Genomic DNA, 21,357 nt, shown 5'->3' on the forward strand with positions numbered 1-21,357 from the left:
CGGATTTGGAAGTCTAATAAAAATAGACAGAGCGTGATAAATTAGATTAGCAATAAACCCGTAATTTTACACCCTGTCCAAATAACTAGCGTTTAGGCAACTGTAGATGTCCCGGATTTTTACCCCCGGAATTTTACCCCCGGAATTTTACCCCAGGATTTTTACCCCCGGAATTTTACCCCCGGATTTTTACCCCCGGAATTTTACCCCCCAGAATTTTACCCCAGAATTTTACACCCTTAAAGAAATTATTGAGAATGATTAATTTTCTTCTTTAAATTTTAATTTAATAGTCAACATTTTATTATTAAGTAGCCTTATCTTAATTGCGCAAATCAAGAAATTTAAAAATTAACTCTAAAATAATATGAACAAAATTTCGACACTAGCACTTGTGTAGTCTATGAAAATAGCTCCTATTTCTTATTGCACAATTACAAATAACATGTTAAGTTTCAACCTGAATCTCAATTTTTTTTTAATTAAAAAACAAAACGACATTTTCAATTCAGCACTTAAGTTGCCACAACAAAACTAGCCTACGCTGCAACTACTGTACCTACACCACTTACTGCAATGCGCTCACAAATGGATAAACGTCCATTGGCTGCAATTGCTTTTTCAGCGTTAAAGATTTTACGCGCGTATTCCATTAGCGGACGCATAAACCGCGGGAGTCTTGAAATGTAAAGAATCTTTGTTACGTGGAATTCAACGACTGCAACACATTTGGCTACTGATCCACTGAGCGATGCTGGAAAGCTGGGTTTAAATTTCACCAACCACTTATGGCTTTTAGTTAAGGTTCAATGTCTAGTTAAAAAACGAATTAGATTAAACTATTAAATTAGGAGAAACGTCGCTGTATGGGAGAACTCTTTCCACTAAAGCAATACAAGTTCTTTGTGTGTAAAATGTATGTAATTTTGTCTTTGTGTTAATACATTCCCCAAAACACATACGTAAGCTTACATAAGCTTGGTTTACAAATGTACTAATTTAATCAAAAACTTTACCTAACGTTTTTAAACTAGGGATTCATCCAAGTACATGCATAGTTATCGAGACCGCCACAAAAGTGTTTCTAGATCAAATAAATTTAAGGTATGCGTTGGTAAGGAGCAGTACTGGACAATACTGTACCGGTAAATATACTCTAGCAGATTTGAAATGCTTATGCAATCAGCTGAAAATATAGGTTAGCTCCGTCCGGTTGATGTAGGGGTCAATTAGATTACGCAACTGTATTTCTTGAAATATATTTTACATAAATAAGACTATACAGTGATAAAAAGCTCTCGTTCTTCGGTATTATTGCCAACGAGTTAACCTCACACTGACAAATTTACAATTTAAAAAACGCACATAGAACACACGTCAAACAGGCATTGGAGTTTCCATTGGATAACAATTCTACTTGCATCATCCGAAGTCAATAATTTTCAATTTCACCCATTTATCTAAATAAATAAATCAAAGCCCTCACTGACTGACTCTCTCACTCATCACTAATTCTCCCACATCCCATTTACCTAGGAGGCTGAAATTCGGTACACCGATTCTTTGGGCATTAAATAGGAAAACTAAGTAGTTTTTATTCCGATCGGGCTTTCGGGCTCCGCTCCAGTGGCTCTGGAGTTTCCCATGTTAACCTTATGATTTTTCATATTAAAAGGAATTTCTTAACAGCTGTTTCAATTAAACAAGTTGGTTCTGTTCTATGACGTTCAATAGCATTAAAGTTACAAGGATTACCAACAGGGTGCAGCACTATTATTTTTTTTAATTTTTGACTACAGCCAATTTGCAACTAAAAGGTAAGTGAGCGTAGCGAACGAACTTCAACCAGGACGTGATTGAGCCATGCGAACATGCTCACTTGTGAAGTTAAACGGGGCAAAGCCCGCGGGTACAGCTAGTTTGTTTATATACACACAAACACATTGGATCAAAACATGCTAGGATTTCTGCGAATACAATCCGATAAACATAAAGGGGAGCAGTCTACTGTTTGTCGCTATCCAAGGTCCAACAATGGATCAGCTGTTTAGAGGGCGTGTCCAGACGTGACCTGTGGTTTATGTTACAACTCTATTTCAAATGTCCCCTTCCTTTCTCCACAGCAACTAATGGAAGTCTCCACTAATTTGACGTCTGGTGACAACGAATTGTATTCTAAAAGAGTTATTTTGGTGCGTCTATTTATAAATTAACCACTTAGCTGTATCTGTTTAACTAAAATTCCTTAGAAATTAAATCCCTACAGTATCAGGTTTTGATTTTAGAAAATGGCTAATCAAAGATGGTTAATATTTTGCTGCTCGAAATGTATTTAAATTTCATTTTTCATTTTTTTTGCGATACACGTCCTTGTGAGTATTTTAATCTGGTGAGTGAAAAAGTGAGATTTTGTTACTGTTGGGTGGAATAATGTGGACAGCCCAAAAAAATGAAAGTGAAAGTATAATAAATACCTTTTGCGAGATAAAATTCCACCATGTGTCCTCTTAAATGGCAAACACGGTACTACGTATATAGCTTCAGAGATAATGTTGGGGCTGACCTTTGATACTAAGGCTGTTTATACAGGTTGGGATTGGGAAATTGTTGCACTTGATTGTCTAGTTACTGACTATGATCAGCTGTTTTTTTTTTACCAGGAACCAATGATTTTTGGGTCTAGTTTTTAACCATCAACGGCAAAGAATAATTTTTTACTTCTTGGGTTTGATTGTTGAGTTTTTTTTCCGAAACAATCTCGACCTAAAATCGTCGTCAACCCGATTTGCTGTTAACACTTTCATTGGATAGGTAAATCGTCTAAACCTTTTGACAAGCCAAATATACAACATTTAGGGGTAAATAATGTACATTAAACCCCTACCGGATCCGACCTATTTTTGGGGTTGAGTTCGGTGTTTGTTCAACTTGATTTTGTCCATTTTGAGTGAGAAAGAACGTCTGGTCAACCCTTGAATTAGGAGACTTCTCAAATTAACAAAGCACTCAAGTAAATGACTCAGCCCTTTTTGTATTTGGTTGTGTTTTAAATGTAGCAATGTAAAAAAGGTCTTGGAAACTTCTTAAGACAGTAAACGGATTGGTTGTTTTATTTTTTACATTTATAATATTTAAAAACTTTGCTGTACCGTAATATGTAATTCAATAAAGAGCAGGGCCACCCATAAGGTAATTCAAAAGAATTAAACGTGCTAGAAGAACTAACTATCTATGAACAACGTGCGAACGAAAAGAACTTGACCACATGATTAATTTCAATTATAAATTGGAAAACTTTTAAAATCTCATTAGGATAAATGGTATTATTAAATGATAACAGATCAAAGCTATTAGCGTTATCGATCCTGTTTAATCCACGGATTCAGTGGTTATTTTCTACTGATGTAGAATTGAATGGGCAATGTTTGTCATTAAAACTATCTAGGTTTTACGCCTCTTTCACACGAAGCGGCGCGCGCCGTACGGCGTCCGCCGCGCGGCGCTGCGCCGGACAAGCGTGTGTCTTCACACTAGTACGGTTTCGTGCGGCGCGCGCCGTACGGCACTCCTAAATATTTATTATTTTCTGTTCAGTTGTGGCTTTTAAATGAATACTCCACTTAAAAGTTCAAATTAAATGAAACGGATAATTTTAAATATAATAAACTAGTGCACCTGTTGCTCGAATTTGAGCAATTGCAAAATATTAAAGGAGTTTTTTTACAAAAACTGTCACTATTTCGGTTGACGTGTGAGAGTCAACTCAAAGTCAAAGATAATGTAACCAATCACTCCACTCCAGTTATCGAAACTGGAAACGAACTCACTCTGAAAACGAATGCTCACTCCACTCCATCTATCGAAACTGAAAACGAAAACTCTTGTGTGTATCATGTGTGTACTATGAACAGCTGTAATTAATACAAATTATTCGTCCGTTTAACTAAACAAAATCTTGTCTTCATAAGATATACATTGGGATTTTGATGGCCTGAGGGGCAAAGCCCGAGGACTTTTACTACATGAATTGGTGAAAGGGGGCGTGTACACAACAAATACTTAATTTTGACACATCGTTTGTAAAAATCGGTTCATTATTAACGGAGGAGTAGTATTTCGTAGAAATCACCTTCACGTATTATATATAAGTATTCGTCATATCTGAAAATATTGTATTCTAGAAGTTAAAAAAAATGTTTCATTACGTATAAATTACTAAATTATTAATTTAATACTAAATATTCTCCTCTAGTTATTAAATGAAAATGTTTGTTTTAATACTTTAAGTTGGTCGATTTGCATGGGATTAACATAAAAATGTATGTTTTGTAATAACTTTAAATAAATATATTATTTTCCGATACAACGATATATAATTTCTTAATTAACTGTTGCACCCTCTTGGTCAGGTAGTTTGCCTAAAATAAGGCAGCGTAGGGGTTGGGCCGTGCGGCGCGCGCCGCACCGTGTGAAAGCTCCCATAAGAACCAATGCACCTTCACCGAGTTGTCCGGCGTGGACGCCGCGCGGCGCTGTCGTCCGGCTCAAGGTGCATCCGGCGGTAACTCGCGCGCCGGACATAGTGTGAAAGGACTCATATACTCCCATAGCCCTACGCCGGATCCGGCGGGCGCCGCACGGCGCGCGCCGCGTCGTGTGAAAGAGGCGTTAATATTTGCCACATTTAAATCGTATCTATTTTGCAGGATTGAATGAATATAAATGTGATAACATATTTAAATCAAACGTTTGTCCAAATCCTTCATTTGATATGAATTGGTGGAAGAACAGTTAAGAGAATTATTAAATTCTATTTTGTGGTAGAAGCAATTGATTTGAATTATACTTTGTTAAAATATATGTTTATCATACGTGTTGAATAATAATTTAGTGTTAAATATGTTTTATATTATTTACATTAATTTACAAATGTCATACGTTATTGTATCGTTCTAAAAGTGAAGCTACAATGACTATGGCTGAATATGGAATTTTTAAAATAAGAATAACTAGAATTGTTTAGTAATGCAACTGCCTAACACCACGCTTTAGTTTCTCATTGTACTGTGGAATTCAGAGGTTGACGAGGCGAAATTCCCTTGTGTTACTCAACTCCTGAGCACAGAAGGCTGCATGTATACAACTACTTCAAGGAGGTGGACTGTTTTATACACAAATTTTATACAAAGAATTCTACACAGATACACTTAAATGTCCCAGGTTATAAAAGATTGTTATAAACACAATGAATTTCCGTCTTCCTCGTACCTTATGGCTAACAGTAGTAACAGAAATGTAAATATCTAGTATCGTGCCAAATTTAAACATTTGAAAACAACAACAATATGTGAACAAGTTCCCTAAAGAACTCGCGGAAATATAAATTCCCTCCCAGTACACTATGTCAAAATCAAAATAATATAGGAAAAAATAATAGTGAAGATGAGAAGTGGAAAACATATAAATTCCAAACTGTGACAACATATCAACGAACAAGTAAACAAAACAGGACTCAATCGAAATATTTACAGAAACCACACACGTTTTCTACCCGTTTCTTCCGCAGTAAGATATCACCTAGTGACCGATCTGCGTGGCCCTGACCTACTACAGTAGACTCATGGCTATTGACCACTGACCACTTACTGGTAAGGCACTCAGTCCTAGTATGGCAACAAGTCCATCATGTGTAATTCCTAGGCAGAGAGCTAACGCGTTTCACGGTCGAGAGAATAAGTTGATGATGGATTCGCGAGAGTACACCAACGGACAACATGTTTCTGCTACTGGAAATATTCGTTGAAATAGCGAATGAGGTATTGACTATGTTAAAAGGATTTCTTTTGGCTCTAGGTAGAAATCTACATCGGTTATGCATTTTTTCGGGCATTATGAGAATAAAATTTATTGTTTATATTTAATGTGTGGTTTATGCCTTAGCCATGTACGATATTTACTGTACAATCGTTTTATAAATACTCTACACTCAAGTGCCAAAAACACTAACGACTAATTAGTAATAAATAATTCTAATCGAATCCAGCCAAACCTAATTTCACCTGACCTAACTAAACCAGACTTTTGAAATGAACAGTAAATTTCTTGATAATAAATTGCACATACAAGTACCAACATTAGTGGAATATATGAATTCATAAAAAATCTATGTAATAAAATAATCTTGTCATCATTTTTGGAACCATGCATTATATACATTTGTGCTTAATTGGGTCTAGAATTGTACTTCATAACAATTACATTTCGTTGTTCGGTATAAGATCTTGTAAAAACTTCGCACGAGAAAATTTCAGAGAAAGATACAGTATGATACATTAAACCTAAACCTCCCATTAGCTAGCAAATCAAATCAAATCAAATCAAATCAAAATCTCTTTATTCCTGAATTAATGTTACATGTTTGTTAACAATTGTGTGTACAGGAAAAATAATTCCCAAGTAGACTATCCGTCTGTGTTTGGGAATGAGTTGCTAATACAGTTATACACAGGTCCATAAACATTCAGGAGTACTTAGACACTTAATGATGATACTAAATAAAAAACATTAACAAGATCAAGAGAGAGAAAAAAAACCTAATTGCATCGAAACATCCAAAACTCAAATTTAGTGATTGTAAGTGATATTTAGCAATGAAGGAAAAAAAGCATCAGGTAACTTAAGTAGATTCATTCGCTTGGCTCGTTCAACAAAGAGATCGACCTAGTCATCAGCTGGAGTAGACTGGAGTAGCCACGCGCGGATCACCGATCAGCTGTTTATGTTGTGTTATTTTTGGCCGGAATTCGTTTCCCAGAATTCCCTCCGCCCACTCACGAATGTCTCACTCTTCACTTCACACAGGAGGAATTTCACGTTATTTTCAGAGGTTTTGAGTTACAAGAAACGCCAAACCGAATGAGTAAACGTTTTGGAAAAAAATTGAAACAAGAGCCAGATGTTTGGTATTTTAAGTCTTTAGGTTAAATGATCCCAAAGTTGTCTACAAAGTTATTACATTATTGAACAGACAGGGTTACACACCGGTGTCACAGACATTTCTGATGTCAATATCATGATGTCGGTGACATGCAATAGAAGGAATCAGTTTCAATATTGTCACATGCTGTGTTGTTGCTATTGGTGTCAACGAGAAGAAGACGTCGGCGAAAATACATGTTAAAAGATAATTTTGGACCCTTCCTGATTTGAAAGATAATCTGTTATTCAGTCAATTTACTTCAACAAGACTGTTGTTCCAACACCCTGAAAAGTTCCAAAACCTCAACTCGCCAAACACCGACAGTTTTAGTTCGCTAGAGGCACGAGTCACTGACAACGTGTTTGTGACACTGGTGTGTATAGCTCCATAAGTTAACACAGGTTGGTTTTTGAGTGACATGTCACTAGCACGATAAATGTCAGTGACATTAAGTCAGTGACACCGGTGTGTAAGGCCCCCCATACACGTAACGATCGGCCGGCCGGCGGATTCGCCTGCCGGCCGGACTGAGATTTGGAGCTATGTCAATAACCGTGCCTAACCTTAAAAATTAACGTAAATCAAAAATAATGCTACTACTGTACTGTCGGCCTGCCGGCGACCCCATACACGTAACGATCGGCCTGAAGGTGGGGGTTGGCCGGACGACGACTGATGGGAATCCCATCAGTCGTCGTCCGTTCAATTTGGTCGTCCGGCGGCCGGACGACGACCCCATACACGTAACGATTGGCCGGCCGGCGTGGACTGTTCAGGCCGGGCCGGCCGGCCGCTCGTTACGTGTATGGAGGGCCTAACCCGCCTGAGCTGCGTAGGTCGCTTAATCTTCCATATATTGTAAGTTATTGACCTTACTTGATACTATCGTATTTATAACAAAGTGTTCAATCCTGTACACAGCTCCTTTCAGTACTAAAACGACCCATTAGAGGCGATAGATAATCTCTAATGGCTTTAGACTGATAGTTAAAATCAGAAACATTCCTCCAACAATCAACTAGATATGAAGTTTGAGGGAGCGAATAGTTATAAACATTACAAGTTTCGGAATGTTCTACAGAAGAAATCTTGTATTAAGGTTCCTTTGAGAACTCGAAGCAAAGTTAAACAAAGCGTTGCATAACAACGTTGGATCTGCGAGAGTGCCAAGAACATTAGCCTAAGTTGGAGATGAAGAAAACTTAAAATTGCACAGTAAAAAATTCCACAACTTTGTGCACTTTAACGTAATTTATGCACGGTGTTTGTAGAGGGTGTTGATTTGTAAGATTTTATTGTCATCCTACCAAGTTTTGTTACTGACTAAGATCAGCTGTTTACTTATCCAGGACAAAGGACAAAGTCCAATGAATCAAAACAGCTGGGTCCAGTTTCGAACGAACAAAAAGCTACTGAATTTTCTCAGAATTGAACCGACCACTTTTCGATTGTCAGGCGAGCACTACAACCTCACAATATAATTATTTATTCCGGAAATATTGCCTGTACTCTGTTATTATAGCAAAAAATAAAAGCGCAACGTAAAAAGTTTCCCTAAGAGAAAAAGGTAAACAATCAACATTTTAACATTGTCTACATATCTTCAGATTTACAGAACAGCGAGGTTAACTTCCGTGTATCCAAAGTCAACGGCGTCACGTCTGGTTTACCACGAGACAGCTGTAGTATGCTGACCTAACCCGCGGTGTAAGTGACCTAACCTAGTCCTATTTTACACTTGACTGGTCAACAGTAATGTCTCGTTCCCACAACAGTGCGACAGCCGCTCGTCAACAATGCTACTGTAGTGGTCAAGACGATGTGGGGAATACTTGGGCTGTGGTGAAACTTCCTAGATATTTTGAATACTTTTGAGATTATATGACACGCTTGATGTTTTAGGGAAAAAGCCACATTCACTGAGATGACAAGGAGATTTGTCTTTTTACCCAAATATCAGCTACGGAGACCAGCGTTCAGGATTATATAGATGGCTGCATTGTAAATGTCGCGCGACCTTCGTCTTTTCCTTGGCGCAGCACCTGCCGAATTCGGCAGCTAGGAAACCAGCTATATCTGAACTTTTTGTTGAGTTTTGCCGAAAACTTCAGCCGTATTCGGCAAGCGGCCTTAGGGCTTTTTCGTCTGGCAAGGGCTCCTGATCTAGCCCTAAGAGCGCGTCATTTGAAAAATACCCAAAACATCCGTACAGTCAAAATACTATCGTTCCTCAATTGAGTACTTATTAATCATACAAATTTGTTTACTGAATTTGAATGTTTGGACTCAACCAGTCGTACAGTATATAGTTGCAGAGTTGCTTCTGCACAATGTTGCAAAACAGTTGTTGAATCTCGACTGCACGATGCCAAGTTGTAGCAACACAATGTTGCAGCTCCACTGTGATATTGTGGGAGTGCTGTGAGTGGCGAGTGGCGAGTTGTGAGTGTGTAGAGCCCGGGTCCGGATTAGTGTCAGTCTGGTATGTTATCAGGATGAATGGTGGCTTGTCTCGACTCTCGACGCACCGGAAACCGACCAGGCCTTCAGGACCACAATCCTTCTACACTTACTCACCAGCGCTGTTCTGAGAATAAACAGAATGTCTTCGGGACTTCTGATAATAGTTTCATTGATACCTACTCATGAGGTTGTTGAATGTAATTTTTGCTGTAACGTACCATGTTTTAATCTGTAGTGGCGGTGAACAGTAGCAAAGAATGTTAAATGGTTAAATAGTCTCCTAGAGACTTTGGTTGCTAAGTTTCCTAAAGACACCGACATCGGTTGCCAAAAGAGACCGACTTTGGATACTAGGTTGCCTGAATAGGTAGACTTCGGATAGGCTACTAGGTTGCTTTAAGAGGCCGACTTCGATTACCAAGTTGCCTAAGAGGCCGACTTCGGTTCCTATGTTTCCCCCCAAGAGGCTGACCTCGGTTGCTAAGTTTCCTAAAGATGCCGACTTCGGTTGCTAAGTTTCCTAATGAGGCCGACTTCGGTTGCTAAGTTTCCCCCCAAGAGCCTGACCTCGGTTGCTAAGTTCCCCCCAAGAGACTGACCTCGGTTGCTAAGTTCCCCCCAAGAGCCTGACCTCGGTTGCTAAGTTCCCCCCCAAGAGCCTGACCTCGGTTGCTAAGTTCCCCCCAAGAGCCTGACCTCGGTTTCTAAGTTCCCCCCCAAGAGCCTGACCTCGGTTGCTAAGTTCCCCCCAAGAGACTGACCTCGGTTGCTAAGTTCCCCCCAAGAGCCTGACCTCGGTTGCTAAGTTCCCCCCAAGAGACTGACCTCGGTTGCTAAGTTTCCCCCAAGAGGCTGGCCTCGGTTGCTTAGTTCCCCCCCCAAGAGCCTGACCTCGGTTGCTAAGTTCCCCCCAAGAGACTGACCTCGGTTGCTAAGTTTCCCCCAAGAGGCTGGCCTCGGTTGCTTAGTTTCCCCCCCAAGAGCCTGACCTCGGTTGCTAAATTCCCCCCAAGAGACTGACCTCGGTTGCTAAGTTCCCCCCAAGAGCCTGACCTTGGTTGCTAAGTTCCCCCCAAGAGACTGACCTCGGTTGCTAAGTTTCCCCCAAGAGGCTGGCCTCGGTTGCTTAGTTTCCCCCCCCAAGAGGCTGACCTCGGTTTTTAAGTGTCCTAAAGATAGCAACTTTGGTAGCTAAGTTTCCTAACGCAGCCAAAGTCTGTTGTTAAAATTGCCTAAATAGACCGACTGCAGTTGTTGGATTGCCTAAAGAGGCCGACAGTTCTAGTTGCACTTCTAACCACAACCTCGGTTGCTAAAGTGATGAGTAGACGTGACTAGCCGGGGAGTGGCAAATTAGAGACATCTCACAACTTGCTCAACACCAACGTCTCATTACTGTGTTTCTGGGACGCACAACGGTCCATGTACAGATACATATGCAGCTATACGGGTTCATTCACATCTTGTACAGGACCAGCTAGTTCCGATATAGGTACAAATGAATAGCTGAGGGGTTGTAGTGCTCGCCTATTAATCAGAAGGTCACCGGTTTGATCATAAGAGAATTCAGTAGCTTTTTGATGGTTCGGAAATGGGCTCAGCTATCCTTGTTTATTAAATCCTGACTAATGAAACATCTGGTCTCAGCCAGTAGCAAAGTTACACAGATCATCTCACTCCATTCTGCACTCCGTCTTGCATTTCCAGCATAAAAAGCACCTAAGTGGGCGTCGTATCACAGTTCCAAATAAGTGAAACTGTAGTTGAAAAATTATCATTCAACATATTCATATTATGGTCTTAGGTTTTGATACAAGTAAAAATCTATCGAAGAAATTATGAATACCAAAAGAATGTATGTTTTACCTTTGATTTTTCTTTTAAACCATACTGTTGATTTAGCAACATTTTTTAGCAAATAACAACCAATCACCAATGAAATTGTTAATGGTGAATTCAATCTTCAACCAGATGTGTTCTACTTACGATACGCTAATCTTGTGTAACTCAAATGTACCACTCACCTAGAACAGACAAAAAAGGTTAGATGAATTATAATAATAAAATAAAATACGAGTATAAAAAACCTATGAGCTAATATCTTTTAATTTAATAATTACTTACAAAATCTAGAAGTAAAATACTCGTATAATATACGAATATGTAAGTTGATGTAGATAATCTTGTGGCATGTAATTTTAAAATTTATCACAAGCTTTCAAAGTCACATTTGAAGGCATAAACTGGAATATTATTAAAGAAAATCAGGAAAGGCGCTCTTCTAAAGTGCTAGTTCATAACCCCATAAAGCTTCCTTAATTAGGGAATAGACTTTTTAGGTTTTGCATTACTGTAGTTTACTTAAAGGAATGTTACTACTACAATAAGAAAGGAAAAAAATGAAAGATGTTTGAAAACCTTCTCAAAATATGTGTCAGAGCAAAGATAATAATAGATTTTAATCCTATGGCCTATAACAGAATCCCATTTAACTCACTAGATTAAATCCTTATCACTGTTAAGTTGTATCGATACTAACGAAGATAACAAAAACATCAATAAACACTAACAAGAAACATAAATTTAACTCAAAACCGAACACTCCTGAGTGATTCATGAACAATGAATCAGTTCAATTTGTAAACTCGGTCGGTGACTCACTCAAGTATCAATAAACCAGCTGTGTAGACTTGCGGCCGTGCTTAATCTTACTGGGACTGCAAAACATGAGATGACTATCAACAATATCCCATAGGTTGTAAAATGTTACTTAACCTATATTTTATCATAGACTAACCAACACAAGTAAACTTCTCATCCCACTGTAAATTTTGAAGCTCGTTTTTCGTGTCTAGTTCATGTCCGGTGACACTGATCGCTAGTGTTAACGAAATGTTGTTTCTATAATAGGGTTAATTTTATGATCTGTGTTATGCTGCTTGGTTATATGACTAGGGGACCAGTTATTGTTTATGATTAGATCGTATTACTTGGTTAAAACAGTTTTAAATGACTGAAAACACTAGAAACTTTTTGTAAACAAAACACGACCTCTGCAGTGCAACGAAAAGAACTAACAATAAAATTGTCTTCAGCTGTTCCATAGGATGAGAAATCGGAGTATGTTTTGTCTATGACTTCATGTTCTTTGTCCCTTCATGTCCCTTTATTCCTCCCATAACAAACATTTTGCACCTAATATTTCTTCTTCTTTTAAGTTACTACTTATTTTATGTTTTAATAGTTTTATTAATGAATAATCAGGTCGATGGTTACAGCGTTTGCTGGGTAATCAAAAGGAGGATGATCAAAAGTTACAATGTTAATATATTTTTGAAAATGTTGTTTTCTTTATTATACCCTGCTGCTCTTCATGATTGGACATTCAATTCCTGGCCAATAAGTAGCTAGGCATAGTCAGTAGCACTGTTTATATAATCCTTTTGTTAAAAATAATCAACTTTAAACAACATTTTCCACGTTAAGTTTCAAACCATTACCATACTATTTTCGTGTGCGACTTGAACCACAGACCTAGTTTTCCATTTTGTTCACACTGGCTAATGAATCAGCTGATTATAGTCAGCGACAACATTGCCTATGACATTCCATTGTGCGTTCTTATTCCCACGAGTACTGCTAAAGGCTGACACAATATTCGACCTATAAATACTTCAACACAGCTGAAAATAATAATTTAAAATTGAAATGGAGAACTAACCAGTGAAAACTATTAATGTGTGGTAGAAATATTTTTGTGCCAAAACATCCAACTAACCAACTTCTGTCTGCAGTGCGTAGCGAGAATCATTTATCTCAGACAGATCTTAGAAGCTTTCCCAAATTTGGCGAGGTAGCAAGCCTTCATCTTGTATTGTTTTTACTGTTTTTCGACTTGGCTGAAATATAAATAACCCACAGAAGGGATTTCAGAGCTTAACGTCAATGTCAATTTAGTTTTCGGAACTAAAGGAACCTTTTTATACCTCATGTTTTCGTTATGTGTAATGTTTATATTTATTGTTTTCCCTACATTTTATAACTATACGTAAAAGAACTCGTATCACTATCCTTGATCAATGACTCGAAGTCAGATTTATAATATATTCTGTTATTGTGCATTTGATGTTTTTATTCCTTGTGATTCCAACATAACACAATTAAACATAATAAAACGATGCATTTATTGGTTACTGCCCCACATCTAGGTAAAAAAATCATACTGCAAAATTTACTCCAAACCCAGACTTAAAATACTGTCAATATCAAACGTTGGACCAGGCTTCATGTTTTACAGGATAAGAAGTATGCTTACAGTATCTAAAGTCAAAGGTGAAACCTACTTAGTGAAAACAGGTGGCATAATTGAACATGTGACGTGTTTTACAAGTGCAAAAACATCTGTATCGTTGGTTTTAGCCTAATTGACTTTCTACACAATAACCTAAGAGCCTTATTACTTTGAAAGCTATTTAAGCGTATTAATGGCATTACTTTGTAAACTAGTCATACAGTATATAACTTATCGAGCAGTAGAATTAACGAAACAAAAACACTCAGTTACGTTTCAATTTCGATTGTCAATAATTTACCTTTGATAGTATAGAAAATATAATTTAATAACATATTGGAACGAAACAAGAGTGTCAAAAATCTCATTAAATTAAACAGAACGTCTATAGCAAATGTCTGTAAACAAACCAAAACTAATTTTTAGTTTACGAGTTTCTATTGCCCAGCATTTTAAATGAAAAAACACGCAGCAAGATTAAATTAACTAAAGTTACTCACTTTCTGCGTCCAAATCGTAACCTAGTGATTATTCTTAGCCACTTGTACACCATCTTCTACACACTATTTAGCCCAGATTCTTCTTAACTTCTCTACCTTTCGACCCTCTAAACTTCTGGGTTCTTTTACACATTTACACCCTTAAAGGTATCGCACTTAGCGCCTCTTCTATACTTCTTTCCCCTGTAACTAGACTTCTATAGCCTATTTTATTATCTTATAACTTTCTATGCGTCTATCTTCTATACTTATTGTCTTCCACCCCGTGTCTTTTACACTTCTAGACTCCCATAGACCCAAATTGTTCTACACTTCTATACTGTCCGACAATCCCGTATCTTTTTCACTTCAAGATACTTCACTCCTACTTTTTTCACTTCTATATTACATGTTTTTTTTATACGTTTTGCAAAGCCGTGTTTTCACACTTCAAAACTCCGCTACACTCCTTTCCTATACAAGTATATGCTTTTTCTACTCCCAAAGTCTTCTAAACGTGTTCACACCCCATTTTACTCTACACTTCAATACAGTTCTACAACCCCGTACTTTTCACTCTAAACTGTTGTCTTTTACACTTCTATGTTCATTATCACTACAAACGTCTTCTTGACCCCTTCTACACCGTGTTCTTATATACCGTTCTATAACCTCATTTCTACTTTATACACTTCCACATACTTTTTCACTCCCGAGTCCACACCCCGTCTCCCTCAGCACTTCGCCACTGACTGTCACCTCACCGAAGATGATGGATGGGCCACTAATGGTTCACACTAATACAACCACTTCTCCATTTGTTACTACTGTTATCACCAGTGATAGCGATGTAATGGGTTGATGGTTGGTGCCAACCGAGCTGTGACTCATCTTCAGCTGTTGGCAAAGGTGGCAGTAATGTGTAAACGTTACGTATAGCGTTGTTATACGTTGGATTACGAGTACTAAATACAGTTTGGGGAGATTTTAAGAGGAAATTATTGGTCATTTTGCTTTTAATTTGTCTAAAAAAGTTAGTGTGTAATATTCAGATATAGGTTCGATCAGGAGAAAAGTCTGAAGCTTTTTGGGAATTTTAATAAATGTTCCTGACCAAAAATCAGATGATCTTAGTCAGTAACACAGCTATCGTCTATTCAACACTAACTTTTCAATCTTTGGCTTAAAATACAAACATTTGCGCTTAGTCAATGTATGAACCTAACCTAGTCCTTCTAGTTTAACAAGAAACTAATGTATGCTTTCTTACGACAAGGTCAATTATATGTGTAAAATGTAACAATAGGCTATATTGGATAGAGTTTGAGAAAATACAACGTACGTGAATAACCTACCAATGGGCGATTGTTTGGAGAAGTTATTTGCAAAACAACCGAAGAGGACTGACCTATTACAAAGCTCGGTCACCAGGAACTATATACAACATTGACTTTGGATACTGAGGTAAAAATTACATGTGGACCAGCTGTTGCTAGTTTCTTATCGAAGTGAACCTAGACAGTCAGAATAAACCTGCAAAGTGTGCTTAGAGTTATTATGTTTTTTTTTTTTGTTTTTTTTTTTTGTATCTACGCCTATTTTTTTGTATCTATCTATCGTTTAACGTCCTGATTTCCTTGATCATTTCATACGACGAACTTGACAGTAGATAAGGGTATAAACAATGTTATGGTTAACAGTTAATTTCCCTTTAGGTGTATTTGTAGAAGGAAAAAGGTTTATCAGATTTATCAGGAGTTTGTCGGGAACTTCTTTGATAATTTATTATGTTACTTTTTATCTATTTGACCCCGCTTAAAGGATTAAACGCGTATATTCCCATCACTGATTAACAAAAAACAAAATTCACGACGTTTCCTCTGTACGAAAAAACGACGAAATCTGTAAACCTCACCGCGTCTTCAGGTGTTTTAGGCGTTCAACCCTGAATAATACATTCACAATATTTATAGCTACAACTGTAACAACTTGTAATAATACTGAACCAGAACATAATTGATTATCAAACAATAAAGCCATTTTCTTCATTTTCCTGTCGTTGTTTTTGCAATTTAATCACCTGTAACCGCGTAGTCTAGGTCAGTTACCGTTCTCTTGACCATCTCCGAGTCCCTGACATCTATGCACCATTTACTGACCGACCTTACCTTCTATCACCTTCTTTCTTCGCTTCTGTTTACAATTTAACGAGGTGATTGATGCAATTAAATTTCCACAATGAAATGTTTTATCAACTAGTTTCTGCTCATAATTTAGCAGCAAGTAGATACAAAAAGTATTATGCCACTTCATATGTAGTTTAAGCCACCAGATGTTTTATTACCGTGTGTCCTTGTTAAGGCATTTAAAGGGGTTTAATTATTTCCACAGCTGCGTTCTTTGCCTTTTTCGTTGGTTAACGTGTATAAAGTGTGACCTTAGAGGAAACACAAGCTGAATAAAGTCTATACCTTAGAGGTAACACCATTGATGGGTAAAATTGAGAAAATGTTTTGAAATTCTGTTTACCTAATTACAAATGGTGTGTATATACTTTTTCTAGTGCTTCGTACATAAGAACTAAATTCGCTATTTTAATGTATCTTTCGATTGACTCCACGAATTTCGATCCCTCCAGCTACAATTTAACGAGGTGATTGATGAAATTAAATTTCCACAATGAAATGTTTTAACTAGTTTCTGCTCATAATTTAGTAGTAAGTAGATACAAAAAGTATTATGCCACTTCATATGTAGGTTAAGCCACCAGATGTTTTATCACCGTGTGTCCTTGTTAAGGCGTTTAATTATTTCCACAGCTGCGTTCTTTGCCTTTTTTGTTGGTTAACGTGTATTAAGTGTGGCCTTAGAGGAAACACAAGCTGAATAAAGTCTCTACCTTAGAGGTAACACCATTGCTGATGGATGAATTGAGAAAATGTTTTGAAATTCTGGTTTCCTAATTTTAAATGGTGTGTATATACTTTTTGTAGTGTTTTGCACATCGGAAACTAATTTCGCTAGTTTAGTGTATCTTTCGATTGACTCCACGAATTTCGGTCCTTTCAGTGTGGCACAGCCATAATTTTGCATTGGTCCGAAATAGATAAATTCCGAGTTTTGATACCAATTAAACGAAAAATCTCACCTTACGAAGCAATACAATTAGCAGGATGAGTTCGTCATCTTTAGTAGTTCAGAGCTATGATTTTGTAATAAAAATTTCGGAGTACCGTACCTTAAAAGCAAAATTTTGTATAACTTTAAGAGCAAACAAAATTAGCAAAAACTCAGTACACCACAACTTAAGATATGTTATTCAGAGAGCCACTCCAAAAGAGTGCTTCACATCAAAATTCGGAATTATGTCTATGTTTATTCGGAGCACTGATCGCTGATCCCCTGAGGTGTACCACAGTGAACCCTGACCGCGGCCGCCGGTCGCTGGTCGTCGTTCGTTGGTTCGTTGTTGGTCAAAACCGGTTTCTGATTAACTATCAGACACTCTCCACTCAGCCAGGGGTCATTCGCCGACTCATCGAAACTGAAAACTGAAACTTTAGGTACTGAGTCTCGCGGGGTGTTTTGCATCTACGACCTCACCCCCACCCCAGGAACTTGAAATAGTATGTCGGAAGACATATACCAATAGACTGAACCATAAACACGATTTCGTCATGAATTCAAAATTAAACACGTGAAGTTGGAAGAATTTTTACAGGGAAAAACCCAACGAATAACGTGGTGGGGTTAAAGTGGTAAGTTTACGTTTTAGGCACAATGCTAGTTTTTTAACTTGATTAATGCATTTCGGAAGGAAAACCATGCCATTATTCGAGTGATAGATGTTCCGATGTTGGTCCTTAAATTTGTTTTCCAATATCTCAAAGAATACTGTACCTACAGGTCAACGTGCTGATGAAATTGGACATTTTGTCTTCAAGAACTCTGTTAACAGTTATTCCACTATCACTAACTCCCATTACAAGAACTGTTGGTCAAACACATTCCTACACTTTGGGAATAACAAACTTTGCTCTCAATAATCACATACTACTATCTGACTAAATATTTAGTGGATAAGCTAATTTAAACAGCCTAACAACATCTCAGTTCAATGACCTATTTATTTTGAAACTCTTGTTAAAAATTGGTTCACAGTTATTTAGCACAATGAGAAGTTTCAGAACCAGTTTTTTATAACCTTGGTAAGCAAAGTTGAGTTAATATGCTAATTATACGATCGCCTAATCGATTAAGTCGAAAATTGTTGTCGAAACCGCCAAATTTTGAGGTTGTAAATTGGGTGCTGAGGCTTTTACAAAAATCGTCAAACGAAATCTATATTTTCGTTGTGTGCATGTTAGAATTTTACTTTTCAGTGAACGTGTAATTATTTTTATTGCTGACTTAATGAATTTCAGGACAATAGTTTAATTAGTTTAGCACCAAATTTCGTAATGTCATAGGTTTCTACTGTATAACAGCATAATATATTTTACACTGAAACGACAGTTTGAGAATTTAAGAAGTTTCTACAGAAGTAAGGATGTTGTGCATCTTTTTTGACAAAGACTAACTTATAGGTACTCCACTGATTAATTAATTACTAGTGGTCGTCCTGTGGTCGAAACTCGACCAAAAATAATTAATGTACAGACTACTATATTTTCTCCCCACACTGTAAATAAAACATGTGATTGGGATTTCCTCCAATTGTTTTGATTTTCTGTTTACATTTTGTTGTTATTTCGTCCCCATCATGGCAACCCAGTTGGTCCATGTTAATTTTTTGAAGTTTTCAAATTCGTTTTTTGTGCTTATTTTTTAGCCTATTTTAATTTATAAAGGGATTCTGCACATCTACAGGCAAATATCTTTCTAACAGTATGCGTAGATTTTCCCTGCGATGCACACGAGCTGAGAAAAAAGGTTTTAAAGAAACATGCTTGCCTATTAATATATAGATAGATACCAACGTTCGGTTTTAACCATAAAACGTATAAATTAGACTCAAGATGAAACCCATTGCCCATTGATAGTGTATACTGTACACTCAATCTACAGAACCAACCTACAAGTATGTTTAATATGGTTTAACCAGACAATAATCATCTCTTTACAAAACGTCCAAGCATTTCCACTCTCCAGTTATCAGCTGTGACTCACCAGACATATGATTGATACACCCATCAGCTGGAGTGTAACAGAACAGAGGCCCTCTTGAAGCCGTAAATGGGCTCGAGACAAAAACAAGCACATGTGATATGCTTCCGTCTCCACACCCACGTCAGACAGATGACATATGACAACAGCTGATACGGCTAAACAGCTGACAGACAGGTGGTTGTGTTGTACCTGTAGTCAACTTTTGTTATTGAGAAATCGAATCGAGAATACAATTGTCTTTATTCTTGTGATGAATTTATTAGTTATTGTCTTTATAAACCTTTACCTTGCGTTTTAGAGGTTCTGAGGAAATTTGGTAACGTTCTTGTCTAATTGGGTCGATACAAAAGGGAAAACTGACAAATAAAAGGATATTTTATTTATAAACTTATTTTTGGGATTTTGAGACAAAAATATACGATTTAGTTGTCTTTAGCTCGATATGAGAGTCAAAACCGAGTAATACAAATGAATGATAGAGTATTTTTTAATTATTTTTAAACATAATGACTTCAGTTATCCCACAAATCTCTCACTACAAGAAAAAGTCTCTATGTTTCTACTTCTTTAACAGGAAAGTAGGAAGAGCGCTCAAAGGAAGAATATGAATTTTAAATTACCTTATTACACGACTTTGACAACTGACTTATTCTTGCTTTCAAAAGCTACGACGAGTTCCTTCAATTAACTCAATTGCATGTTATAAATGAGGGGATTATAATTGTGTGATATAAAACTTTTTTCCAACCACTGAAGCCCTAATATAGAATCTAACACTTGAGGATAAATTTCTTGATTATCTTCTTAATTAAGTAAATTTTAATCTCTCAATTTATTTTACGATTTTTAAAGGATTTCCGGTTGGTACAACAACTATGAATCACAGCAAATAACTTTAGTGTTTTGTTAGTACATGCTGCAACGTGCTACCCGAATTGGTAACAGTGAGCTCAAAGAACAGAAACCCAGTCAGTTTCAGCTTATCTACAAGATAGGCTATTTAATGACCATAAAACCTTCAGCTACTATCTGAAATTTGAGCTATAACTTTTCATTACGTTCACTACTCTTGTGTGGGTTCCGTTTATGATAGCCAAGCCCATGTCCATACGACTGAGGCGACTTGCGCCAGTTCTTCTCAAGTTCCTCTTCGGTGCATATACTTGATTATTGATAGACCGTCCTAATATTTCCTCTCACTGACGAAAACTTTCTTGGAATCGTTTATTTGAATTTTGGAAGGTGACGAGTGCTAATGTTGATTCAGGGGGTTAAAATGTATACATTTCGAGGATCTTTGATACATATTTGACATCAATCATCAATCATTGAGATAACGCATTCATAACCTACCGAGATGGAATTGTAGCCTTTACTTAAAACCTAAAAGGAAATTTATTCGAAAAAAACATAAAATCTAATACAGTAATCGTGGTACAACCCCTTAAACCATCGGGGTATGAGAGCTAACAAAGTAGATGGATGATCAATGCACTCTGGTAGAGGTTTATTCAATTTATCGTCTTTGAATGAAACGCTAGCAACCAGTCCATTTATAGCATCCATTTAAAATATCCAGAGTGAATTCTAACTACTGCACTTAATGTTAGTTACTCATCATGTAGGCTACCTAATCTTAACTTAAACATATAGTAGTAGTGTTCACCTAACCTTCCCTACTATATTTTTAGTTTGATTTCGCTCCTCTGTCTTGTCATTAAGCTCTCAAATTATAATATCGAATTCACCAAACGATTGACATTAAAGTAACAAAACCAGGGATTGGCCCATTTCTCTAAAAAAAATTGCAATGGCGTCAAAAACACAAGATAAGTTTAAAAAGCACAGAATGGTAGTAAAAGAAAACGAATTTTAAAGTTGGGCTTTTTTACTGTAGTTTTAAATTCAAACTTATCTCCGAAAATTTAATATTTCTAAGATACGCAATGGAGAATTTTAACATTGTGTGGGATTGC

At 37.1% G+C, this 21,357-nt stretch overlaps 1 protein-coding gene across 2 annotated transcripts in view; it reads right to left on the reverse strand.

Moving 5' to 3' along the window:
• The window catches only part of LOC128993786 (protein-methionine sulfoxide oxidase mical3a-like), a 122,394-nt gene that overhangs the window by 89,635 nt on the left and 11,402 nt on the right, over window positions 1-21,357 (reverse strand). The window contains exon 1 of one of the 2 annotated variants that reach the window (XM_054417793.1): window positions 14,234-14,301. The exons of the other annotated variant lie outside the window; for it this stretch is intronic. Coding sequence (XP_054273768.1) covers window positions 14,234-14,286 — 53 coding nt within the window. The 5' untranslated portion in view covers window positions 14,287-14,301. Of the gene's footprint in view, window positions 1-14,233; window positions 14,302-21,357 lie in introns of those variants that run through there. 2 annotated transcript variants of the gene reach the window in all.

The sequence above is a fragment of the Macrosteles quadrilineatus genome, unplaced genomic scaffold, assembly GCF_028750875.1.
Source record: "Macrosteles quadrilineatus isolate MER2022 unplaced genomic scaffold, UCM_ALF_1.0 Scaffold_5__1_contigs__length_97177068, whole genome shotgun sequence".
Taxonomy (NCBI): domain Eukaryota; kingdom Metazoa; phylum Arthropoda; class Insecta; order Hemiptera; family Cicadellidae; genus Macrosteles; species Macrosteles quadrilineatus.